Source organism: Podarcis bocagei (assembly GCF_964188305.1).
Source record: "Podarcis bocagei genome assembly, chromosome: 6".
Lineage (NCBI taxonomy): Eukaryota > Metazoa > Chordata > Lepidosauria > Squamata > Lacertidae > Podarcis > Podarcis bocagei.
In genome coordinates this window covers 91,059,107-91,085,564 of record NC_138130.1, presented here as the reverse complement: position 1 = coordinate 91,085,564, position 26,458 = coordinate 91,059,107, and the positions used below count along the sequence as shown (strand labels likewise).

The 26,458-nt window shown below is 48.7% G+C and overlaps 1 protein-coding gene across 6 annotated transcripts in view; it reads left to right on the top strand.

Moving 5' to 3' along the window:
- The window catches only part of AMOTL1 (angiomotin like 1), a 90,088-nt gene that overhangs the window by 46,655 nt on the left and 16,975 nt on the right, over nucleotides 1-26,458 (top strand). For all 6 annotated transcript variants that reach the window (XM_081197619.1, XM_081197622.1, XM_081197621.1 and 3 more), the window contains 7 exons: nucleotides 2,100-2,240; nucleotides 3,642-4,557; nucleotides 9,338-9,635; nucleotides 11,143-11,287; nucleotides 12,434-12,523; nucleotides 17,926-18,071; nucleotides 19,796-19,945. In XM_081197619.1, the coding sequence (XP_081053745.1) occupies nucleotides 2,100-2,240; nucleotides 3,642-4,557; nucleotides 9,338-9,635; nucleotides 11,143-11,287; nucleotides 12,434-12,523; nucleotides 17,926-18,071; nucleotides 19,796-19,945 (1,886 nt within the window). The remainder of the gene's footprint in view (nucleotides 1-2,099; nucleotides 2,241-3,641; nucleotides 4,558-9,337; nucleotides 9,636-11,142; nucleotides 11,288-12,433; nucleotides 12,524-17,925; nucleotides 18,072-19,795; nucleotides 19,946-26,458) is intronic.

Sequence of the window (26,458 nt, the reverse complement as noted above, 5' to 3'; positions counted from 1 at the left end):
TTCCAGGCTGATTTGCACGCCGTACTCGCTTAATCCGTGATCAGTTGATCGCTCACTTGACTACTGGATTACATGGCTTGATTGCTTTTTGACTCTCAGCGAAATGTATTGTTACAAAAGTAATGTGATGCCCCCATGTTCTGCAAGATTCCTGGGGGTTCCAGGCACTCACTACAGGGTCCTTTGGAGAACTGAGACATGGTGGATAATGTCATAGCTTTAAAAAATATGGTTTATTCACCTATTGATACCTTCAGTCTGCCTGCAGGGAGTCCAGATCTTACAGCATGTTCATTTCAGGAGGGGTTTGTCCCCCACAGCAGTGCAGCTAGCCTTCAGCCAGCCTGCTCAAGATGGATTCCAGTCTTTCTTATTCCTTCTTCCCAGAACACCCAGCTAAAAACTCTCTTTCAAAGCCATTGTTATCTCCTTCATACAAACCAAGGAATGTTGTCTGTGCAATTTCATTCTAGGGTTCTAAACTTATATGGTTACTGCAGTAGATAATGAAATCAAGAGAGGGACATATTCCACTGGGACTGCCATAAATTCAGCAGTCTGAATTTAAATATTAAGGTGTCGTAAGACAAATCAGGCGTGTTTTCTCTTGTATAAATTGTCAACTTGCTGTAATAGAGAGTTTATATCCAAAAAATAAGCAAAGAGCACATTCATGAATGGCACTGTGAATGGCTTTTCCCACTAATGCTTTTTAAAAAGTGTTAAATTAGTATGTAAAACAGGGAATGGGCACTATTAATTCAAAACAATAGTTTCTGGAAATTAAATTTCCTTGTGCAGATGCAGGCAATATATCCATATAATTAGTTATTCTTGTGACAGTGGTCTCTGGATAGTATAAATGTCCAGCATGTTATTTTACAGGCTGTTGTCCAGATTTAAAGTTTATGGACAAGAACATACCTTGTACTGCAGTAAGAGGTGTATGTGCATCATATATGTCTGTGTGGTATTTTGGACATAATAGGAAACTTGAATGCTCCTCCGTCCTCTCCTCGTACCTTACTGTGAGGAGATTAGAAGCTTCCACTTCTCCATTGAAGCAAACTACAGTTCCTTGAGTTCAAATGTAACAGGGAGCTATGGTTTGTTGGACAAAACCCAGATTTAATCACGGTTTTGCATCTTGGCTTGTCCTGAACCATATTTTAAACAAGGGATTGGAGTTATGTTGAACTCCAACTCCCATCAGCCCCTTTCCAGCATGGCCCAATGATAAGAGATTATGGTAATTGTAGTCCAACAACACTGAAGGGCCACAGGTTCCTCAGATCCCCAGACTGAGATACTCTGGATTGTTTAAAAACAGAAGTTGCTGATCTCCTTGTGGGCACAAAAGAGGGGAAGGTTGGAGGCTGCGGATAAGCCTGAGACTTGTTCATGTAATGGGAAACCCTGCTTTTCTACTGCATATGAATTGACACTATGTCTGTTTTGATCAAAAAATTCTGAAACCAACCAAAAGCACTTTGCTTGCTTGCAGTAATAATGATGTAGTTTTAATATGTTGCTTGTGGACGTAAAGTTCAAATTCTAAGCCCACCCAAGTCCTAATCCAAGGCTGCGATAGCTTGGGAACTAAGCCATTAGCAATCAGAAGAGCGGTGAGTCACTTGGCTTCAAAAACTCCATTGTAATTCTAGAGCAGCTCATCCACTGACCAGCGATGTGAGTTTTCCTTGAAAATTTAGAATTGGAAAATACTGGGAGCTGCCAATAAATGAATGACCATTTCTCTATCATCTATTAAGTCTTTGAACGCTTGCCAATATGGCCTGGGTGCTTACCCTGTCCGTGACTTCCCTCTTACAGTTCTGTGGCAAGGTTGTGTTGTTTGCAGCAAAATGTGTTTCTGCATGCAGCCTTTTATGTAGACAGACATCTGAAATGATTCACTGAGAAGTATGTATACAACGGATGTCTTTGTTGGGGGCTGTGAAACAACGCTTAAACATAATTCAGAAGCCACAAGTGTGAATCACTTTAGGAAAAGTGTTGGGGTATTTTTTATTTTTTAAAAAAACGTGACTAGTTCATGGATAAACATTTTCTTCTTTTTCTTTTTGCTTTTCTCAAAGGCCTCCCATCCATTTGCTACACTTCCAGTACTCCTGCCCAGATACTGGAAGAAACTGGCTGCCTTTACACCGATCCTCAGCTGTTTGGCAGCAGGCGGGATGGTTCACCGTTAATGATAGACTTTGTCAGCGATACTGAAGGTAGGTTCTTGGTGCTTGTAAAAAACCATGCTTTCTAGCTGCTTTCGTCAATTGAGTTTCACACTGGTTTTTTGTTTTGTTTTTTACAAATGGCTTTCTTCAGATCCTTGTTGACGTTGAGCCTTGCAAGTGGATCATTATACAAGGGAAATGGGACCCAGGTGCAGGACAGAGAGGGCACTTAGGTTTAATCAGAAGCAATTTGGTCCCTGAAGAGCAGAGGTGGGGAGTCCCCAGACCACAGTCCAAATTTAAACTACCAAGCCACAGCATCTGGACAGAGGTCTCATCAGTCCACACTGCCGTCAAATGATGCTCTTGCATCCTTCTTCCCTTGTACCTCTCTATTTTGTACTGGCCTTACCCCCTGATCAACAATTGAAATTCACCAGGCGCATTTTGCAGCTGGCTATCATCTACTTAAGAGCAAGTGAAGATGCCCAGGCGCCAGGATGGCGCTTGACGTCTCCACCATCTGGAGGTGCATGACTGGGGATCATTGGATCTGTTTTCACACACTTGCAACACATCCTGTAGAATTCTATCCGTTCGATTTCATCTGAATTTCAGGAGCCCAAAGGTTTTATTGAAAAATATGACTTTAGAGCTGTTTGGCCCCAAAATGACAATGAGGCATTCCATTTTGGCAACTGTAACCCTGGTTTAAGGAGCCATTTGGCACTTACCGCATTTTTCGCTCCATAAGACGCACCAGACCACAAGACGCACCTAGTTTTTGGAGGAGGAAAACAAGAAAAAAAATATTCTGAATCTCAGAAGCCAGAACAGCAAGAAGGATCGCTGTGCAGTGAAAGTAGCAACCCCTTCTACTGTTCTAGCTTCTGTGATAGCTGCACACCCTGCATTCGCTCCATAAGACGCACACACATTTCCCCTTACTTTTTAGGAGGGAAAAAGTGAGTCTTATAGAGCATAAAATACGGTAGCTTATACAGTCATACCTCGGGTTGAATATGCTTCATGTTGAGCGCAGTTGAGTTACGCTCTGCGGCAACCCGGAAGTAATAGAGCGCGTTACTTCCGGGTTTTGCCGCTCGCACATACGCAGACGCTCAAAATTACGCCACACGCATGCGCAGAAGTGGTGAAAAGCGACGTGCATGTGCGCAGACGTGCCATCGCTAGTTACGTTTGCTTCTGGATGCAAACGGGGCTCCGGAACGGATCCCGTTCGCATCCTGAGGTACCACTGTATATCTGAATTTCTAACGCTGCACCTGACATTTGGCTGAGTTACGAACTCAGGTTGGCGGTAGGACAATTGATGGAGGAAAAGGCCATGCAGGATTTCTCCATCTTCCTCATTCAAAATAATCCAACCTTTCCTTTTTTGTGTGTGTCTCTTTCTTTCTCTGTCGGCCATCTTTTCTCTTGCTTCAGCTGAAGACCCCCCTTGCAACTTCCACCCCCCGAGCTTCCTCCAGGTTTCAGAGGTGGAAATGAGAGGTTCGGAGGACGTTGCCCCTGGCACTGTGTTACAGCGGTTGATCCAGGAGCTGCGCTATGGCAACCCAAGCGAGAACATGAACCTGCTGGCCATCCAGCACCAGGCCACAGGGAGCGCAGGACCATCCAACCCCACTGCCAGCACGCTGCTTTCTTCTTCCACGGAAAACCTGGTGCCCGAAGACCCACAAATGGTCCAGCAGTCGGCCCGGCAGGAACCACAGGGCCAGGAGCATCAAGGGGACAGCACTGCGATGGAGAAGCAGCCCAGGGGCGCCCAGCCTCAGCAGAACAATGAAGAGCTGCCAACTTACGAAGAGGCCAAAGCCCAGTCTCAGTTTTTCAGGGGCCAGCAGCCCAGCAGCGCCGCTGGGGCAGGTTTTTACATGGCTGGAACCTCCTGCCCGAAATCCAGAACGGAAGGGAGGCCGACGTTGGCTCGGGCCAACAGCGGGCAGGCGCACAAAGACGAGGCGCTCAAAGAACTGAAGCAAGGCCACGTGCGATACCTTAGTGAGAGGATCATGCAGTTGTCGCTGGAGAGGAACGGCACGAAACAGCATCCGCCTGCCTTGGGGAAAAGCAAAGGGTTCAAAGCGGGAGGGCCGTCCCCTCCTCAGTCCACCAGCAAAGGTGTGGATCCAAGGGGCCCGCCGCCGGACTACCCATACAAAAGCAAGCAGGTGGTCTCTCCGGTGAGCAAAGCTCAGGAGCACGGGATGTTTTTTAACGACCAGCATTCTGGAGTCATCCAGGAAGTGGTGATGCCCTCCTATTCAGCGCCCCAGGCAGCAAGGAGCGAAGTAGCTGTTGTCCGTTATCAGCCTCCCCCAGAGTATAGCCTGACTAGGTAATGTTGAACTCCTTGCCATCTTATTGCCTTCCTTTCAATCTTTTGGCAGAGGTTTTGCTTTTTTTCAATCAATCAATATCCTTTATTCGACCGATAGTCAGAAATAAAACACAATAATTATAAACTATAACATCATAGGGGTACATAAATAAGGTAGGGCCACAGTACTAGACCTCTCACAGATAACCCACTTCTAAAGTTATGTAAGACTCTAGACTCAGGGTGGTTTTCAGTAGGGCTGGGAGATATATTGATATATCATCCATATCATGACAGTGGTTTCATAATTTTGGACCTGGCAATATGTTGCAAATCATGATGTGTGTTAGGGCTGGGTGGCATATCATCCAAAACTAGTTTGAAGTCCATACCATGATAGCAGTTTCATAATTTTGGACCTGGCAATATATTGCAAATCATGTGCGTGTGTGCATGCAATGCAAAAACCATGATGCAGGAAAACCTGTGAAGCCAGCCAATGCTTTTACATAGCTCCATCTTTATTTCAGACGTCGTGATATTTCGGTACAATTGTACCTTAGTTTTTGAACAGCTTAGTTCTCGAACGTTTTGACTCCCGAACGCCGCAAACCTGGAAGTGACTCTTCCTGTTTGTGAACTATTTTTGGAAGCCGAACGTCCGATGGGGCTTCTGTGGCTTTCGATTGGCTGCAGGAGGTTCCTGCAGCCAATCAGAAGCCTCTCTTTGGTTTCCAAACGTTTTGGAAGTCGAACGGACTTCCGGAATGGATTCCATTCAACTTCCAAGGTACAACTGTATATCACAATGTTTAGCTGGTGATATACTGCGATGTTGAAAACCGAATGTCGCCCAGCCCTGGTATTCAGTTATGCAGTAGTGCAATAACTCTTAACTACTGTACATAGCATAATCTCCTCACCTACTTCTCTCCCCACATGAACCCTAAATGTGCTCCAGGGGTTCCCTCCACCTTTTGGAGCAGATTTAGGCAGGTTGCAGGGAGAGGAGCACTTGGGCAAGTTACATTGTCCAGCTCAAAGCCATTGGTTCTAGAATAATACCGCCCCAAAGGGCAAAACAAACCTTTTGTGTACTGCTTGTGTACTTTGTAGATGTGCAGCAGGAGTGTGGTGCTTATTCCTCTTCTTGCATGATTTCCTTCCCTCCTCCTCTGCACCACCACAATCCTATCGCTGAGTAACTTCCCTCTACTTGATGTGGTGAACATGCAGCTGGGACCCAGAGGAGTTAGAATCCCAGGAGAGAAGCAGTGGGCAAAGGTGTGGGAATTGCTTCTCCATGCTATTTTACATCTGCAACACAATGACTTCCTCCTGCTGTCTTTCTAATGGGAAAAGCGTTGGGTATATTTGTAGGCCACACTCCCAGGTTCAAGCAGGGGCAATGGGCAGTAAGCTCTGTGCACTGAGTTTTTGGATCAGGTCCATGGTGCTTTGCAGCAATACGTTTCTTGAAATGGCAACCTGGGACACAGCCCCTCATGGCTCCTTGGCTGCTGGTGTTGTGTTCCTGAAGCGTTTGCATTCCATCTGATCAGCACATGTTTTGAGTCTCAGGCAACAACATATGGAGAGTTGGGTGTGTGTTTTTCCAGCCAGAAAAGCACGGCTTTCAAGAGAAATGTGAAAAGCCCTCTTTATGTAAGCGAGGTAGCAACAAGGAAATGAGGAGAAGGAAAGGAAAAACAGGGTCAGCTTCGGGTTACAGTCTCAGGAAGTTGTAAGAGGATTCCATCTGCAAGTCTCCTTTCAGACGGAGGATTTTCCAGGTGTCAGGCACATGGATTCCGTGCGCCTCACGCTTCAGTCTCAAGCCATGTGTGCTGAATGGGACATCTCCTCCGGTTGTGTAAAGACCAAACCAGACACGACGTCAGGAAATCTGTAATCAGATTTCCTGAATGTGTGTGCTTTTGAGATAAAAGCGCCATAGCCCAGTGGTCAAGCACATGCTCTTCATGCAGATATCTCCATGGCACCCCCAGTTAGAAGGATAAAGTACATTGGTACCTCGGGTTAAGTACTTAATTCGTTCCGGAGGTCTGTACTTAACCTGAAACTGTTCTTAGCCTGAAGCACCACTTTAGCTAATGGGGCCTCCTACTGCTGCTGCGCCGCTGGAGCATGATTTCTGTTCTCATCCTGAAGCAAAGTTCTTAACCCGAGGTACTATTTCTGGGTTAGCAGAGTCTGTAACCTGAAGCGTATGTAACCTGAAGCATATGTAACCCGAGGTACCACTGTAGCTGAGTCAGGTGTGGGACGCTTTGGCCCACAAAATATTGCTGGCTTGGAAGTCCCATCAGCCTCAACAAGCCTGGACAGGGATGATGGGAGTTGTAGTTCAGCAAAATCTGGAGGGCCAAAGGTTCCTCACACCAGATGGTAGTAGATCCAGGGCTCTTTTTTCTTCAGCTGGAACTCAGTTCTGGCACCTCTGAGAGAATGAGGGAGGTGTTCATGGTCAGTTCCGGCACCTCTTTCCCCCCCAGAAAAATAGCACTGAGTGTAGCCTTCTCTGCCTGACTTCCTAGAGAGTCTCTGTTTGTCAGAGAAGTCAATACTGGGCTAGTGGGAAAAATTATCTAACCTAGAATAAAACAACTTCCTATATTTTTGGTGGGAGGAGGGTAGGTCTATTAGTAGCATCCGGAGGTGATTTATATCAGGAAATTTATATCAGGTGATTTATATCAAATCACCACTAGCCTGTCTCTGCAGCTGCAATCTGATTCAAGGACCTCCACAGCTGTTTTGACCTGCAAGGGGTGCCAGTCAATGTGGGAGAAAGCAGTATGACACTGAACCTTGCTTGATTTCCATTCATCTGCTCACCTAGGTGAACTGGCAACTCACCCTAGGCAAGCAGCAAATGGCAGTGGACGTTTATAAAAAAAAAGAAAACCTTTACGATGGAAATGCTGCTTCTTATTTGGTTCAGGGTTAGTTGTTTAAAAACAAGCTGTCGAGAGAGACTGGCTATTTGCTGGCGGGGAGAGTTAGTTCTTTCTAAAACAGGTTGGCTTGCTACAGTGAGGTGTGTCAGTCGCCTTGTACGGACAGGCTGAGACTCTGCACTTATCAGTTTATATATACAATCTGAGGGAAAGGCTTCAAAGGCAGATCTGGGACAAATGTGGTTTGTAAACAGGGGAAGAGGCACTATTCATCCCGAAGAGTAACATGTTTAACAGCTGCACATCTAAAGGAGCAATACAAACCTCAAAGAAAGGTTTGCTGGCATGTTCGCATGAGGCCATGACTATTCCAGCCCAACCTATGCAGAACACAGTCCCCTATTTAGTGCAGAGCACAAGGCCTGGTTCTGTTCTTCTAGCTAGGAGCAGGACTGTGCTTGCTTGTGTTTCCACATGATTGCAGATAAAGTGGCTGTATGCGCAGTTATACTTTTAAAATATATTCGAAGCACATATCCCCATCAGAGAATTATGGGCACTTTGGTTTGTTAAGGCTTGCTGGGAATTGTAACTCTATGAGGTGTAAACTACAGTGCCCAGAATCCTTTGAGGCAAAGAATGTCCTTCAAATGTGTTTTAAAGGTATACTGTGTACTCAACCACATGTTGTGGAATTTAGCTCCCTCAGCGTTCTTAAAAAAACCCACCCCAAAAAAACCCCACCAATTGCTGTCTGTTGTTGCAGAGACAAGCTTGAAAATAGTTTGGCAAATTCCCACTGAAATTTCAGCTGCCAGACAAATTTTGCTGAATAAGCTTACCTAGTGGTCAGTAAGATTTCCCAGAATTCAGTATTTCTGGATAGAGAACTTGAAAGTCGCCTCCTGCTCTTTTGCGTTCCCTCCCTTGTCTGCAACTAACACCTTCCCCCATATTTGTCCCATGCTGACCTCTCCCTTTCCTTACCCTCTGCTTTGTTGTCTCTCCAACTACTGGAAGTTGGATTGTAAAGTCCTTGGGGCAGAGGCTTTTCCTTAAAAAAACAAAGTTACTCTGTACATACATAGTGCTATATAGGTGTCAAGTTATATCGGTAACTAATATTATTATAACTGGTGGGACCTGCAACAAAATGTTGCCGCATGGAGTGCTCCCATCCACTACTTCCACCCTTTCCCACCCCTTGCCCCCAACAGAATCCTGTGGCCGCACAGCATGCTCAGTCTTCATTCGGCTATTCTCTCCTCCCTGCCCCTCAGGATTCCTTTTGAACTTCTTAAAAAGTCTGCTGATACCTCCCTCTTGTGTGCAGGTGGTACTGTTTTGGCTACATAAAAATCCACACTTGGGGAAAGTGTTTCACTGTTCATGTATGGGGTAGAGGTAAAGGTAAAGGGACCCCTGACCTTTAGGTCCAGTCGTGGCCAACTCTGGGGTTGCGGCGCTCATCTCGCTTTACTGGCCGAGGGAGCCGGCGTACAGCTTCTGGGTCGTGTGGTCAGCATGACTAAGCCGCTTCTGGCGAACCAGAGCAGCGCACGGAAACGCCATTTACCTTCCCACTGGAGCGGTGCCTATTTATCTACTTGCACTTTGACGTGCTTTCGAACTGGTAGGTGGGCAGGAGCAGGGACCGTAGCAACGGGAGCTCACCCCGTCGCGGGGATCCGAACCGCCGACCTTCTGATCTGCAAGCGCTAGGCTCTGTGGTTTAACCCACAGCACCACCTGTGTCCCATTCATGTATGGGATACTAAGCACCAATAAGCAGTCACTTCTGGCAGACTGACTGCTCACACTACCGATGATCCGATTAATCTGTTCCCACCAATCATCTGTTTCCCCCTCCCATACAGCCGTCAGTGCCAGTCATCTTTTCCATCCCTGCAACAGCAGCACAGCCCGATGTCCTCACAGGCCTCCTCTCTTACTGGCCCATTGCACTCTGCCTCTTTGCCGCCCCTCTCGATGGCCATGGCGTCTCAGTCCCTGCCTGCAACTCCGCCGAGCCAGCATCAGGAGCAGCCGCTCCCACCAGATGCCTTCACTATAGTCCAGCGAGCCCAGCAGATGGTGGAGATGCTCTCCGACGACAACGAGGCCCTGCAGAAGGAGCTGGAGGGCTACTATGAGAAAGCAGATAAACTCCAGAAGGTGCGTGGTGTGGTTGAGTGGGACTGGGCTTTGCGTCTTGATCCTCTTGGGTGACAGAAGAAAAGTTTCCTGCGCCACTTGCTGATGGGGATGAACAGCACTGCCTGGTTTGGCCCAGAATATGATCAATTTAGGGACACGGCTAATTTGGAACTTATATAGTGCAGCAATGTGGGACCCAGTAAAGGTCCAATTCAATAGCTTGGTTTGAAGGCACGTGAGGCTGCTCCCTAAGCAGGTCCAGGTCTGGTCAGTGCTTGGATGGGAGACTTCATGGGAACCATGTGAGTGCTGCTTTGCATTCCATGATGGAAGGAAAGTGGGATATTTCACTGCATATACTGCTTTGATGTCCTTTGCAGGGCATCCTTGGGAGAAGAAAAGGCTAAGGAGCACTTAAGGCGGTTGGGTGGTGTCTTGTACAGCTCCTGCAGCCAAGCTGGTGCCAAACGGATTGCTCTGATTTCCTTTAGACCACATCAGCGAGGCCGGGAAGGGGTCTTGTTGTCTGGGCAGCCCAGGACCTCTAGACACACTGCCCAGGCTTGCAGCCCAGAGAGGTTATTTCAGTGCAGCCCATATCACCAATAGGTATTTGCATGCCTAGCAACAACAAAAAGTGAATAGGTAAAGGGACCCCTGACCATTAGGTCCAGTCGTGGCTGACTCTGGGGTTGCGGCGCTCATCTTGCTTTATTGGTCGAGGGAGCCGGTGTACAGCTTCCAGGTCATGTGGCCAGCATGACTAAGCCGCGTCTGGCGAACCAGAGCAGCGCACAGAAATGCCGTTTACCTTCCCGCTGGAGTGGTACCTATTTATCTACTTGCACTTTGACGTGCTTTTGAACTGCTAGGTTGGCAGGAGCAGGGACCAAGCAAAGGGAGCTCACCCCGTCACGGGGATTTGAACCGCCGACATTCTGATCGGCAAGTCCTAGGCTCTGTGGTTTAACCCACAGCGCCACCCGCTTCCCCAAAAAGTGAATAGTGGTATATAAATACTGGATAATATGATGTGATGTAAGTTGGGGGAACTGCTTGACTTGGTAGAATTCCCATGACCAGCAGTGGCTCTCCATAGAGCTGCTGAGAATTAAACCTGGGTCTGCCTGCTGGATAGCATGAGCTGCACCACTGAGCTGCGTCCTCTTCCATTGCTGGAGTCGCTTTCTTCTGTCATGGCTGGGGAGCTGGTTTCCTTCAGCAGCAGTAGGATTATTAATGCCTGTGGAGGAGTTGTATTTTTGGCATCATTGTAGGAGAATTCTTCCTGCGGCACAGTGCTAGTGTGAAAGTTGGCACACGCTTCTGGCCACTGCACAAACCTCTCTTTCAAAAGTTTCAAGTCAATGATTGACATGCATCCCTGCCCAGCTTTTAATGGAAAGTTGTATGCTCTCCCTTATTCTCTCTCTCTCTCTCTCTTCTCTCTCTCTCTCTCTCTCTCTCTCTCTCTCTCTCTCTCCCTCCCTCTCTCTCCTCTTCCTCATACACACAAACATTTCAGTTTGAAATAGAAATCCAGAGGATTTCAGAAGCCTATGAGGACTTGGTGAAGACCACCACCAAGAGGGAATCGCTGGACAAGGCGATGCGTAACAAGCTGGAAAGCGAAATCAGGCGTCTCCATGATTTCAACCGGGCCTTACGTGGTATGTTCTTTTTACGAAAGGTATTTTCATTCCCCTCCCATTACATTTCTGTTTCGTTCCTGAACTATCATATTCCAGATGGCCACGTCAAAGATTCTGACCGAGCAAACTGTTTTCCTGTAACAACGTTTAGAGGTTATTGTTGGTAGAGCCATTAAAAATATATATTATTCCTGGACCTGGTTGAAAAATTGTACTTAAGTCTCTCCCTGCCCACCTTAAATTATGTGGAATGGGGTGCCCTCAATGGCTGCTGCAGCCTTGCTTCAGACACAGTACCTAACCCACAGTTTACTGCCACACTACAGGAACAAGGCTAAGCAAGCCTTGGACTCTTTGTACAGCCATGAGATTGAAACTCTTTGCTCCCGTTTTCAGCTGACTTCAGTTGTCTGCTGCTTTATTGAAACTGAGAACTGCCCCACCCCCTTCTTACGCACCTCAGCCTCAGCTAGCATGCCGGTGCTGAGCAGTGATGGGCTGTCATTGTCGAAGAACATCTGGTGGGCAACAGAGTGGGGAAATACAGATTAGGGAATCAAGCCAGGTGTTTCTGGACCTCCTGTTGGTCCCCCTTGGCTTTATAGACAATTCACTTTGGAATTATGTTATAGCAATGTCCCTGCTCGAATACAAGGGCTGTTCTTTTTGATAGAAGTCCAACTCCCCCTGCAAATCAATTTCATCTGTCCTCAGGTGTTGCTACCAAATTTTAACAGCTTCACTTACAAGTAAAAGAATAAAAAACCCCAAAGTTTTATAAAAGCAAAAGAGTGAGAAGTCCATATTTTAATATTGAAATTGTTTGGATTTTGCATGGTGTTTCATAACCAGGACTGCTGGAGAGCACCAACTCTATGAAGGAACATGAGCATCCATAGGGAAGTTTGTATAGAGAAATATACTTTCTGCCTTCAGACAGAGACCCTACAGAACAGAGTCCCTCCTTTGGGGGGGGGGGGTTAGAAATGCAGGCTGGCCTTCCCTGTTTTTCAGGACGATCTACATGTCTTTCAATATTGTATAGCTGGCTTCCCTTTCCCAAGATTCTTTTTATATCATGGTGCATGTGGCAGGTCTCTTTATTCTCTGAGGCTGGCCATATGTATATGTTTATTCTTAAGCTGTTTCCCCTTCTCTGTGTAGAGCGATTGGAAGCTGCCAACAGGCAGCTAGCCAGCAGAGAGTTTGATGGGAACGAAGATAAGGCAACAGAGGGTCTTTATGCCTCTCAGAGTAAGTACCACATTGATATATAGCAGAGATATGCATGTTCACTATGTGTGGTTTGTCAGAGAATGGAAGAGGTGTTTGTTTGTGCTATGTTTTTAGCAGTTTTTTTAAAAGTTGGAGACTGGTTTCTTTCTAGCAGACTTGTTTTACCGTATTGCTTAGTTGGAGTTAGTGGTAGGTGGTAGGCAAGGGGGGAATTTAAATAAATATGTTGATGTCAGGGCAAAGTCTCAAGAGAAATATGCTTCATAGTGAAATGGAATTCTTCTCTCCTTTTGGGATAATTCTGAATTCACACAGGTACAAATAAAAGGAGAACAAGGCCCTTTGTTTCATGAGTTTTGAACAGGCCTTCAAAGGGATATTTCGTACCACAGCTCTGAGGGAACCACTTCTCAGGGATTTGTTCACATGTCTAGGGGATGGAGAAGAAACTTAGGTTTGTTTGCATTTAAATTGAGAAACTCCATAATTCGCGCATCTTGAAGTAATACGTGAACTGAAGCATGGCTAGTCTTTGAAATTCACACTTTTCTGAATTTTGCAATGCTGTTCTGCAACCATTTTGTACTATTAGGGGAAAATGTGCATGGAAATGCATATATTAGTGAGAATAACACCTGAAAATGCATTATATTAGAAGAAATAGCTTAACAGTCACAGCAAAATGTCTTTGCCTACCTAAATTAAGCTGCTGAAATTGGGGGGGGGGGGGAAGAGAGACCTAACTAGGAATGGAATTTAAATGACTGTGAGTTCAGTTCAGTTAGTTCTGATATTGAAAACAAACCTTCAGGCTAAGAATATGCCCAGAGGCACTCTTGTTCTGTAATTCTATCTCTATGTCTCTTGTGCCCAGCTCTGGTTGTTAGATCTTGGTGTTCTGGTCAACGAACAAGTAGATTTAAGCATCCCGAAGTCTGCCCACCCCTGTTAGGTTGCTGTTGTTATAAATTACCTGTCCTTCACCTGAAGGCGGTTGTTGTTTAGTCGTGTCCGACTCTTCATGACCCCATGGACCAGAGCATGCCAGGCACTCCTGTCTTCCACTGCCTCCCACAGTTTAGTCAAACTCATGCTGGTAGCTTCAAGAACACTGTCCAAACATATCGTCCTCTGTCTTCCCCTTCTCCTTGTGCCCTTGCACCCTATATGAAATCATAGAATTGGAAGGGACCCCAAGGGTCATCTAGTCCAACCCCACTGCAATTCAGGAATCTCAACTAAAGCATCCATGACAGATGACTAGCCATGGCCGCACTAAGCTCATAGGGACCACCAGCACCAACAGGGTTCTTTGGCCGGTCCCTGCACTGCCAACGCTGCTGTTACTGTAAACAAGGGGGAGCCAGGGCGCCCAATGCAAAAATTAAAAGGGCTGAGCAGAGCCCCCAACCCCCTCCCTGATGACCTCAGGTCCACCGGGACTGGGATTGCCCTGGTGGCAGTCCAACAGGAGGTCCAGAGGCCTCTGGAGCTGAACAGATCACAGCGGAGCCACACCCACACCCACCCCAGCCAAACACTCAGCAGCCTCCACCGCTATGGCCACTGCTGCTGCTGCAGCCATCGAGAGAGAGAGGTAGGAGGGGACCGGGAGAACTAGGGAGGCCGCGTAGAAGCCCGCAGCCCACTCCAAACCCGGCGCAACCCAACCTCTCTGGTGACTGGTGTGAGGGAAGTGGGCAGGGGCCCAACAGAGAGCTCTGCAGAGGGAATCACCCCAGGAGAAGACGGGCACTGTTTGGGCCCTCCCTTGCCAGCAGAGGGGTGCCGCTGGTGGCTAGAAATGGACACAGGATCCAAAACTTTTAATTTCTTTCATATATATATACACACACACACACACACATACACATATATAGAGAGAACATATATATATATATTCCTTTAAATATATAAATGATGTTGTTGTTGTTGTTGTTTAGTCGTGTCCGACTCTTCGTAACCCCATGGACCAGAGCACGCCAGGCACTCCTGTCTTCCACTGCCTCCTGCAGTTTGGTCAGACTCATGCTGGTAGCTTCGAGAACACTGTCCAACCATCTCATCCTCTGTCGTTCCCTTCTCCTTGTGCCCTCCATCTTTCCCAACATCAGGGTCTTTTCCAGGGAGTCTTCTCTTCTCATGAGGTGGCCAAAGTATTGGAGCCTCAGCTTCACGATCTGTCCTTCCAGTGAGCACTCAGGGCTGATTTCCTTAAGAATGGATACGTTTGATCTTCTTGCAGTCCATGGGACTCTCAAGAGTCTCCTCCAGCACCAGAATTCAAAAGCATTGATTCTTCGGCGATCAACCTTCTTTATGGTCCAGCTCTCACTTCCATACAACACTACTGGGAAAAGCATAGCTTTAATTATACGGGCCTTTGTTGGCAGATATATAAATATATTCTTTTAAATAAATAAAGGAATATATATTCCTCTATCTATCTATCTATCTATCTATCAGTCAGTCAGTCAGTCAGTCAGTCTGTCTGTATCTGTGACAGTCCTGGGCATCCGGCTTGGGTCTCATAAAGTCCCACCGTTTCTCCTTGTAACACAGCATTCCCTGAACAGCGCTTCTGTTCACGCATCGCTATAAATATTGGTGCGGACACTTTCACTGCCCTGTCAGTTCATGACCTGTGTGCAGTGATAGTTCCTTGAGACAGGGTCATATAAAACAGCAGGGATGTTTAGCATGCCTAGTTCATCTGGGCCAGACAGCTAGATGCTACAAATAGGAGAGAGAAGTATTTCCAAGAATAGAAAGAAAGGTTGTATACAGGACCTCCTCAAGCAGGTCAAATTTATTTATATACTCTCATCCCTCTAGCCAGAGTTGAGGGTGTATCATGTAAGCCGTAGCCCCTGAGGTGGAAGGGAAGCCTGGTTTGCTAGAGTGGCTGGTAAACGACCCACAGATTATGTTTGGTTTGTTGTGTCTTCGAAAGGGAGAATGAAAACTAAGGAACACCCATGCTTGGGTGAACATTTAGGTCTTGTATGCTAAGGAAACATTGCCATTGGATTTAGCTCATCCGCTTTAGAGTCCAAAACAAAGCTTTAAATGGAGGAAGAGACTGCGTGGTCTGCATGCAGAACCTGGGCTGTCAAGGAACAGGCCTCTAAAATCTTAAGGATCTGTGCTGTGTCGCCGTGATCCTATTGAGGGTTCTTTCACTTCGTCAAGGTCGAGAGGCCTCTGGGTAAATGTCTACTGCTGAATGAGCAGGCGAAAGGCTATCTGGTAACCCAGAGCCCGTCCCAGGGCATGACAGCTATTCTGGAATGTTTGGCAGCAGCTGAAGTGATGTGGATTCCTGTGCATTTAAGTGACTCGCAGCAAAGCTCACTTGAATGGCGCACGGCTAAATAAAGCACAGCAACACCCACTGGGAAAGGATGTTGGTACTAGTGAAGCATCTTCAGAATCAACAGCTGGCATAAAAGAGTAGCAGTATACCCCACCGATACTTACATTTTTAAGAGTCAGTGGGATCTAATGAATGGTGTGTCAGGACTGAACCAGGGAAGCATCAGTTTGGCAACTTCTCCATGAATCTCATTGGATCACTTTGGACCCAGCTGTTCTCTCTTAGCCCAGGGATGAGGAACCTTTGACCCTCCAGTTGTTGTTGGACTCTCCGCAGCCGCTAGCCAGCTCCCTTGCATTAAAGGTAAAGGGACCCTTGACCATTAGGTCCAGTCGTGGTTGACTCTGGGGTTGCGGCGCTCATCTTGCTTTATTGGCCGAGAGAGCCGGCGTACAGCTTCTGTGTCATGTGGCCAACATGACTAAGCCGCTTCTGGCGAACCAGAGCAGCGCACGGAAACACTGTTTATCTTCCCGACGGAGCGGTACCTATTTATCTACTTGCACTTTGACGTGCTTTCGAACTGCTAGGTTGGCAGGAGCAGGGACCGAGCAACGGGAGCTCACCCCGTCGCAGGGATTCGAACCGCTGACCTTCTGATCGGCAAGTCCTAGGCTCTGTGGTTTAACCCACAGTGCCATCCGCATCCCACTCCCTTGCCTTAGTGCTCACCTATTTTGCTGGGTAGTTGTGATAATAAAATGGAAGGAGAGACCTGGGCTTTACATGCTGAATAATCAAGCAAATATACATTTTAAAGTTCTAGCTGCGAAATAGCTTGCTTTCCAGCAGTGGAAGAGGCTGCAGTTAAGGTGATTGAAAAGCACATGTAGTTTCACAGCGATATGGGCAAATGTAACAGCTGGGCTTTTATCTAAGTCTCACCCGGCTAGCTCTAAAGTAAGAAGTGTGAAATGGTGTCTGAAAGAACAAGTGCACAGCAGTAGTGGTCTTTAGTTCAAATAAGTTCCATAATGAATGACGGGGAGTAAGACAGCCTGCCAGGGGCATGTCTAGGGGTTGACCAGGTTGGCCCCTACCTAGGACACAGACCCAGGGAGATGCAAAATTGCGGGTCTTCACTCTAGCTCGGAATAGCTAGGAGTTTGCCTGGCTTGCGCCTCCACTTCTGGGGGAGCCTTGGCAAGGGTTGGAGGTCGGAGCACTGATACACTCCTTGCCATGGGGGCAAGGAAGCCTTGCTACACCTCTGCAGCCTGCCCAATGAAACTGTGAAAGTCTTTATGTATTTACCGTATTTTTTGCTCTATAAGACTCACTTTTTCCCTACTAAAAAGTAAGGGGAAATGTGTGTGCATCTTATGGAGTGATTGGAGGCTGCGCAGCTATCCCAGAAGCCAGAACAGCAAGAGGGATTGCTGCTTTCACTGTGCAGCAATCTTGCTGTTCTGGCTTCTGAAAATTCAGAATTTTTTTTCTTGTTTTCCTCCTCCAGAAACTAGGTGCGTCTTGTGGTCTGGTGCGTCTTATAGAGTGAAAAATACGGTATATCTCGTCTTTCTTTTAAGGAGCTCACGGTAGTAGCAGAAGTGGTTCTTCCCTCCCTCTCACAAGAGCCCTGTGAGGTGGGTTTGACCCAGTGACCCAGCGGGCGACCTTGAACTGTGATAATGCCTCTCGCTTGCCTGGATTGAGAGCTTGGTAGGGAGCTTTGTGTTGGCTTTTGTGTGGCTGGTGTGTAGAATGTGTTACGTCAGTGTTTCCCAAACTTGGGTCTCCAGATGTTTTTGGACTACAACTCCCAACATCCCTAGCTAGCAAGACCATCGGGGATTATGGGAATTGTAGTCCCAAAACAACTGGAGGTCCAAGTTTGGGAAACACTGTGTTACATCTTTAATAATAATTATTATTTATATACCCCGCCCATCTGGCTGGAACCTGGCCCTCTAGCTGAAAAGGGTCCTGCAGCCCTGCCATGACCAATGCACCACGTTGCCTCTTTTTGAGTTTATTTCTGTTCAGTGTCCCTCCTGGGTCTGTGAGAGCTTCTGATGCAGCTAGCCGTTGCCTCCCTTTCCAGACAAAGAACATTTGAAAGAGAAAGAGAAGCTGGAAATGGACTTGGCAGCCCTGCGCTTGACCAGCGAGGAGCAGCGAAGGCACATCGAAATCCTGGACCAGGCGCTCAACGGCGCACAAGCCAAAGTCGTCAAGCTAGAAGAGGAGGTAACACCAGACCGCCCTTCAGTTCAGTTCACCACCTACACTTTTCTTTCTCTCTCCCTCTCTCTCCCAGACATGCCCTATCTGCACTCTACATTTAAATCTCTATGACACCACTTTAAACACTCATGGCTTCACCCTAAGAATTCTGGGTGCTGTAGTTTGTTAAGGGTCCTGAGAGTTGCTAGGAGAGCTTCACAGAGCTATAATCTCCAGAGTTTCCTGTGAAGAGGGATTGATGAAGGCGAACTCACTAAAGTCCCCATGATTTGTTGGGAGAAGGCATGGCTGTTTAAACTGGTTTAAGAGTGCTTTAAATGTATGGTGTTGTTTTGCCCAAAGACATTTTACTGTTAGCATTCACATCTGCAGCCTGATCCTAACTGTGTTTTCTAAGCAATGCCGCAGAGCTCAGCGGGGCTTACTTCCAAGTAAGTATATTTAGGGTTGCTGTCTTACAGCAGCTGCTGAATATTTTCCGGCACATGATATGCTTGGTTGCTAGAAACCAAGGAAATTTGAAACTCCTCCCTAAACATCCTAATATAAGAGAGAGTGACAAGCCACCGTTATTGACAAATCAGCACAAAATCTGAAATTACTTAGAGGAGCAAAACTCAACAGACATTTTTGCAGGAGAATGCTGGAACCATTAGCTACACAAATAGACCAAATATCAGTCTGAAAGGTTTATGTCAATTTATGGATTATATGACGAGGTACTTTGCATTTAATTTTTGGTCTATTATGCAGTCCACTATCATTCTAAGGGGATCAACTTGGGAGGTCCACAGAAATAAGGTTAGTGGCATTTGTTAGGGTTAAACAACTTTGTTAGATTAGAGGTGGGGAACTGTAGAGTACTGAGGCCCCCTTCTCTGGCCACTGAACCCCTATCCCCCCCCCGAATAATTGTCAATCTTTCCACCATGGTCATGAGGTCTGGCAACTTGGGGTTTTTTAAAATGAAAGTGTCTTAGGATCTTGCCTCCTATCATATTGAGCGAGCAGTAAACAACAGAGTCAAACAAACAGCCTCTTTAGTTTGGGACTGAAAGCTTTGACTGGCAGCAGCACGTCAACACTTGGGATTTGCTTCGAAACATAGAATTGTAGAGTTGGAAGGGGCCCCAAGGATCATTTAGTCCAACCTCCTGCAATGCAGGAGGGACGTGGGTGGCGCTGTGGGTTAAACCACAGAGCCTAGGACTTGCCAATCAGAAGGTCGGAGGTTCGAATCCCCGTGACGGGGTGAGCTCCCGTTGCTCGGTCCCTGCTCCTGCCAACATAGCAGTTTGAAAGCATGTTAAACTGCAAGTAGATAGATAGGTACCGCTCCGGCGGAAAGGTAAACGTCGTTTCTGTGCACTGCTCTGGTTCGCCAGAAGTGGCTTAGTCATGCTGGCCACATGACCCGGAAGCTGAATGCCGGCTCCCTCGGCCAATAAAGCGAGATGAGCGCTGCAACCCCAGAGTCTGCCACGACAGGACCTAATGGTCAGGGGTCCCTTTACCTTTACCTTTTACCTGCAATGCAGGAATCTCAGCTAAAGCATCTGTGACAGGTGGATCACCTTGGTGTCTGAGATCTGGAGGTGACCAGGTGCAGGGACTTAACCTCCATAAAGCTTACACTGTTTTCCGCCATGCGCGAGCTCTGTGCTGTCACCCTCCACTTCCGCCTAATGTCTCTGTGTTCCCCCTGTGGCAACCCTGCTGCCCTCCAGCTGTGCAAGAAGCAAGCTCACGTCGAGAAGGTGGAGAAGCTTCAGCAGGCCTTGACCCAGCTGCAGGCAGCCTACGAGAAACGGGAGCAGATGGAACGCCGCCTGCGCACCAGGCTGGAGAGAGAGCTGGAATCCCTGAGGATGCAGCAGGTGAGACAGAACTTGGGGTGTTGAGTCTCCCAAAAGCGCCTCTCGTTTCAAACCTATGGCAACCTGCCATGAAGATCAGCTGCGGTGGCCGTCGTGTTGGTGCTGTTCCCCTCCAACACGACGGTTGCTGCACCTTACGGGGTCGGGAGCAATCGGTTTGGGGGCTCTGTGGACACGCTGGCAGAGCCAGTCTGGCATTGCTGAAGGTGCCTGCAGAAATATACCTGTCCAAAGCTCTGCTGCACCACACCTGTGATGTGTCAAACCCCACAGTTCAAGCTGGGGTCCCTCCCATAAATGTAGCGCGCAGGTACCACACCATTGCTGGGCTGCTGGTTTGTTAGTTTTTGGGGTTTTTTGTAGGATAGAATCATTACAGGTAGGGACGCGGGTGGCGCTGTGGTTTAAACCACAGAGCCTAGGACTTGCCGATCAGAAGGTCAGCGGTTCAAATCCCCGCAACGGGGTGAGCTTCCATTGCTTGGTCCCTGCTCCTGCCAACCTAGCAGTTCGAAAGCACCTCAAAGTGCAAGTAGATAAATAGGTACTGCTCCGGCGGGAAGGTAAACGGCATTTCTGTGCGCTGCTCTGGTTCGCCAGAAGCGGCTTAGTCATGCTGGCCACATGACCCGGAAGCTGTACGCCGGCTCCCTTGGCCAATAAAGCGAGATGAGCGCCGCAACCCCAGAGTCGGCCACGACTGGACCTAATGGTCAGGGGTCCCTTTACCTTTACCTGTCATTACAGGTGTTACCCTTTGGATTTGATCCCATACAGTTAGATCCAGACCAGCCACACAGTCCTCTGCCAACCTACTCAGAAGGAAATCCCGATGAATTCAGCGAGTGTTACTTTTCATGGGTATAGGGGTTGTAGCCAAAATCAGTTGGCTGTAGTTCCCGTTGGTTTAGTAGGAGCCAGGTTCAGCTGGCAGCCCATTACCTGGGGAGTGTGGATCTGAAGGAAGACACAATTTGGCTTTCGTCACTAGCCGCAGAGAACCCTGGGGACCATAGGTTGCTAAGGATGCTGGGAATTGTAGTTATGTGAGGTGTAAGCTATAGTTCCCATGATTCTTTGGGGGGCATGCTTCAAATATGTTTTAAATGTGTGCTTTGCAGGCAGCTCAAGGACCACTGGGAGACTACAGTGGTACCTCGGGTTAAGTACTTACCGTAAATTTCGCTCCATAACACGCAGATTTTTCCTCCTAGAAAGTAAGGGGAAATGTCTGTGCGTGTTATGGAGCGAATGCCTACAGATGGCGGGGGAATCTGCTGCAGTCGTGAGCAGTCCGTGGCTCGCTTTGAAACAGCAAAGCGGGTGTAAGCGGCTCCTGTCAGCTAGCGGAGCCGGGAAGGAGGGAGAGAAGCAGAGCGGGAGTTGGCTGCTTTAAAACAACCCCGTGCTCTCTGTCCCTGCCTGCAGTTTTTTGCTGTCCGATTTTGGATTAGGCACTGTAGGGGCTGTGTGTGTGTGTGTGTGTGTGTGTGTGTGTGTGTGTGCTTGAGCTATCGTTCTCCTCCTCCTGCTTCCCCTTCACTCTCCCTCCGACGTTAGAATCGACACTCTGTGTGTCTGTGTGTGCGTGAGGGCTGCTTCTCCTCCTGCTTCCCCTTCACTCTCCCCACGTTAGAATCGACACTCTGTGTGTCTGTGTGTGCGTGAGGGCTGCTTCTCCTCCTGCTTCCCCTTCACTCTCCCCACGTTAGAATCCACACTCTGTGTGTCTGTGTGTGCGTGAGGGCTGCTTCTCCTCCTGCTTCCCCTTCACTCTCCCTCCGACGTTAGAATCCACACTCTGTGTGTCTGTGTGTGCGTGAGGGCTGCTTCTCCTCCTGCTTCCCCTTCACTCTCCCTCCTTAGAATCCACACTCTGTGTGTCTGTGTGTGCGTGAGGGCTGCTTCTCCTCCTGCTTCCCCTTCACTCTCCCCACGTTAGAATCGACACTCTGTGTGTCTGTGTGTGCGTGAGGGCTGCTTCTCCTCCTGCTTCCCCTTCACTCTCCCCACGTTAGAATCCACACTCTGTGTGTCTCTCTGTGTGTGATTTGCTTCCCATTCACTCTTCCTGCGACTTTAGAATCCACTCTGTGTGTCTCTCTGTGTGTGAGGGCTCCTTTTCCTCTTGCTTTCCATTCACTCCCCCAGCGCCCCTGCGACTTTAGAATTGACACTCTGTGTGTCTGTGTGTGTGTGTGAGGGATCCTTCTCCTTCTCTTGCTTCCCATTCACTCCCCCAGCGCCTCTGCGACTTCCAGCGCCCTGCAACTTTAGGGCCAGTTCTCTCTCTCTCTCTCTCTCTCTCTCTCTCTCTCTCTGTGTGTGTGTGTGTGTGTGTGTGTTGACCTCACTGTGCTTGTTGGGGGAGAGTGTTGGTCGCACTTTTTCTTGATTTGTCTCAGAGTGGTTACTATCGTGGTTTCCTTGCTGGGGAGGAGGGAGAGATGCAGAGCCTGCTTGTTCTAAAGGAGCAAAGCCGGAGAGGAGCCTCTCCTGCATTATTAGCAGCACCCTTCTCCTCCCCCCCCACGTGTGCTCCTTGTCCCTTGAGTGCTTTTCCTTCCCTCCCCACTTAAAACGTGGTTACAAAGCATGGACCCACATGGATCCTCAGGATTTTTGCATTGGGCTACCCCAAACTCACCGTCAGATCACATGTCTGTGGCCACAGCATGAACCACAAAAATCATACATCCACTGTTTTGTTTAGAATATTTTTTTCTTGTTTTCCTCCTCTAAAAACTACGTGCGTGTTATGGTCAGGTGCGTGTTATAGAGCGAAAAATACGGTAATTCGTTCCGGAGGTCTGTACTTAACCTGAAATTGTTCTTAACCTGAAGACCACTTTAGCTAATGGGGCCTCCTGCTGCTGCCGTGCCGCCGGAGCACAATTTCTGTTCTCATCCTGAAGCAAAGTTCTTAACCCGAGGTACTATTTCGGGGTTAGTGGAGTCTGTAACCTGAAGCGTGTGTAACCTGAAGCATATGTAACCCGAGGTACCACTATACATCTCCTGCCTCCCAGGAATGACATGACAGCAAGGGAGAGACCAGTCTGACCTAATATTTTGGCTAATAATATTTATTTATTTATACATACATACATACATACATACATACATACATACATACATACCCTGCCCATCAGGCTGGATTTCCCTAGCCACCCTGTTGCTCCAATACTTGCTTTCCTCTTCCCTCCCTGTTCCTTTTTCCTCTTGTATCATGCCTAGTAAGTTGTGAGCCAGTAGGCAGGGCTGCCTTACTTTTTACAATCTCTGCAGTGCCTAGAATATATTTTTTTGGTCTTTTGCTCATGTTTAATATTAATAATCCAACTCAGGGAGAGCTGTGGACTTCAAAATGCTACTACAGTCAGATCAGTAGCATGTGATCTTGAGTTCTAGTACCATGCAGGCAAAAGAATTTCTCTGTATCTACAATTTTCACATCGTTCATTGGTTGAGCAGAAAAGACTTTTGAACGTAAATTACAAATTTAAAACAACAACCAGCAATGTCATCGTGTTGTTAGCCATAGGCCTGTGAAGCAAACATGACATCTTGAACTTGCATAAACATCCAGCAAGTTAAAATCTGCTATGAGCCAGTCCTTGCACAGGGACATCTGGAAAAGTCGTTTGGCTCAAGTTCCTTTTGAAATGTGGGAAGTCGCTTTCTGGTATATTAAAAATCTGGTGGATTCTTGTGGTTTGCATAGTCTTGCAAATCTTAGAAGGTATGTTTTATTCACAAATTCCTACAAATATGAAGCTTTCCAGGATTGAGCAGTTGCAGTTTTCTGAGATCAATTTTTTTTAAAAGTCCACATTAAGAGTCCCCAGGGGCACTCTCTCAGTTAAAAGCCGAAACTGGAAAACTCCCACTTGAGATGAGAGTCCACCTGTGTTTATTCAATCATTGGCTTATACTAATCCATTTGCCAGAGGACAAGCTCACAAGACTCGTTTAGTGGGAGCAAATTCAACTAAATTCTACCAATTTAATGACTTGGCTGCGGGAAACGGCTCCTTTGATTCAATTACACGGCTTTTCTGTGAATGACTTGATGGGGACCTCGTTGTAGCTGCCAAATTGGAATTTAGAGGATGCCTTCTGGATATTTTCATGCACAGATGAACTAGTGTAAAAACAGCACCCTGGCACGCCCTGGTAAATTTCAAGCCAGTTTGGAAAATTAATACGTTGGGTTTTGTTGACGTTTGCTCTAAGGAGAGCTTTCAACTTCACTGAGAACCCCCAACAAATGCCCTTAACTATTCTGGGTGGATGGTATGATGCCACACGGGAATATCATTTCCTCTGCAAGATTGGGTGGGGGATAATTTCCAGGACACTTATCCCCACTTTAAAATTTCATTTTGTGATAAAGGTATTGACCCTGCTCAAGTTAGTCATCACTAAAAACCCACTGAGAGTTATAGGACGTGGAGCAAGGTGTGGCGGAACTTTTCCCATCGATTTCTGTGGGACTTTGGAATGACTGACGGTAGCTGGATCAGAGCCTGTGGCCCAAATTGGCCTGGAGACTAGAGGAGGAGCTTGCCTTGTTTTGTAAAATGCCGTTAAATGTGCTGAATGCAGGGAAGAGACTGTATCTGATCTTCTGATTATGGGATACCTATTAACTCAAGGGAGACAAATTATGAAACAGCTATTTAAACACTCTTCTACAGTGGTACCCCGCAAGACGAACGCCTCGCAAGACGGAAAACCCGCTAGACGAAAGGGTTTTCCGTTTTGGAGGCGCTTCGCAAAACGAATTTCCCTATGGGCTTGCCTCGCAAGACGACAGCCCATAGGGAAATCTCCGGGACAGCGGGGAAGCGCAGCGCGTCTTCCCCACTGTCCTCGGACCTCCTCCCGCCGCACGGCATCGGAACGAAGCTCCGATGCCGGGCGGGGGGAACGCCTCCCCCCGCCGCGCGGCATCGGAACGAAGCTCCGATGCCGGGCGGGGGGGGAACGCCTCCTCCCCCCCGCGCGGCATCGGAACGAAGCTCCGATGCCGGGCGGGGGGGAACGCCTCCTCCCGCCGCGCGGCATCGGAACGAAGCTCCGATGCCGGGCGGGGGGGACGCCTCCTCCCCCCCCCGCGCGGCATCGGAACGAAGCTCCAATGCCGGGCGGGGGGGAACGCCTCCTCTCCCCCCCCCCGCGCGGCATCGGAACGAAGCTCCGATGCCGGGCGGGGGGGGAACGCCTCCTCCCCCCCGCGCGGCATCGGAACGAAGCTCCGATGCCGGGCGGGGGGGGAACGCCTCCTCCCTCCCCCCGCGGCATCGGAACGAAGCTCCGATGCCGGGCGGGGGGGGAACGCCTCCTCCCCTCCGCGCGGCATCGGAACGAAGCTCCGATGCCGGGCGGGGGGGAAGCCTCCTCCCCCCCCCCGCGCGGCATCGGAACGAAGCTCCAATGCCGGGCGGGGGGGAACGCCTCCCCCCCCCGCGCGGCATCGGAACGAAGCTCCGATGCCGGGCGGGGGGGAAAGCCTCCTCCCCCCACGCGCGGCATCGGAACGAAGCTCCGATGCCGGGCGGGGGGGAAAGCCTCCTCCCCCCACGCGCGGCATCGGAAAGAAGCAAGAAGCTCCGATGCCGGGCGGGGGGGAACGCCTCCTCCCCCCCCGCGCGGCATCGGAAAGAAGCTCCGATGCCGGGCGGGGGGGAAGCCTCCCCCCCCGCGCGGCATCGGAATGAAGCTCCGATGCCGGGCGGGGGGGGACGCCTCCTCCCCCCCGCGCGGCATCGGAACGAAGCTCCGATGCCGGGCGGGGGGGGGAACGCCTCCTCCCGGCGCGCGGCATCGGAACGAAGCTCCGATGCCGGGCGGGGGGGGGAACGCCTCCACCCGGCGCGCGGCATCGGAACGAAGCTCCGATGCCGGGCGGGGGGGGACGCCTCCTCCCGCCGTGCGGCATCGGATGGCTTTCCTGAAGACTTGGGGTGGGAGGAGGGTTTTCCTTCCCACCGCCAACATTCAGAATGCTGTTCTGAATGTTGGCGGCGGGGAGGAAAAACCCTCCTCCCACGCAAGCCCCGGGAACAGAGGGAAAGCGCTGCGCGCCTTCCCCTCTGTTCCCGTACCTGTCCTGAAGGCTTGCGGTGCGGAGAAAAGCCCTTCTCCGCACCGCCAGCCTGGCAAGCGGTTTCCCTAGGAACGCATTAATTGATTTTCAATGCATTCCTATGGGAAACCGTGCATCGCAAGACGAAAAAACCGCAAGACGAAGAGACTTGCGGAACGAATTAATTTCGTCTTGCGAGGCACCACTGTATTTATGGACTGTCAGGTCCCAGACAAGCCTTGCCCCATAAGCCATAAATACTTTCCCATGTGTCCCGCTCCGTTCCTGGCTTTTTAGATTATATGTAACACACTTTCTCTTCCTGGTGTAGTTTAGCTGGGACACTGACCTACATGCAGTGAAAGATACCCATGCTTGCCAGTTGAAATATGCCTTGTGTGAGCAGCTGGAATCCTGTATCT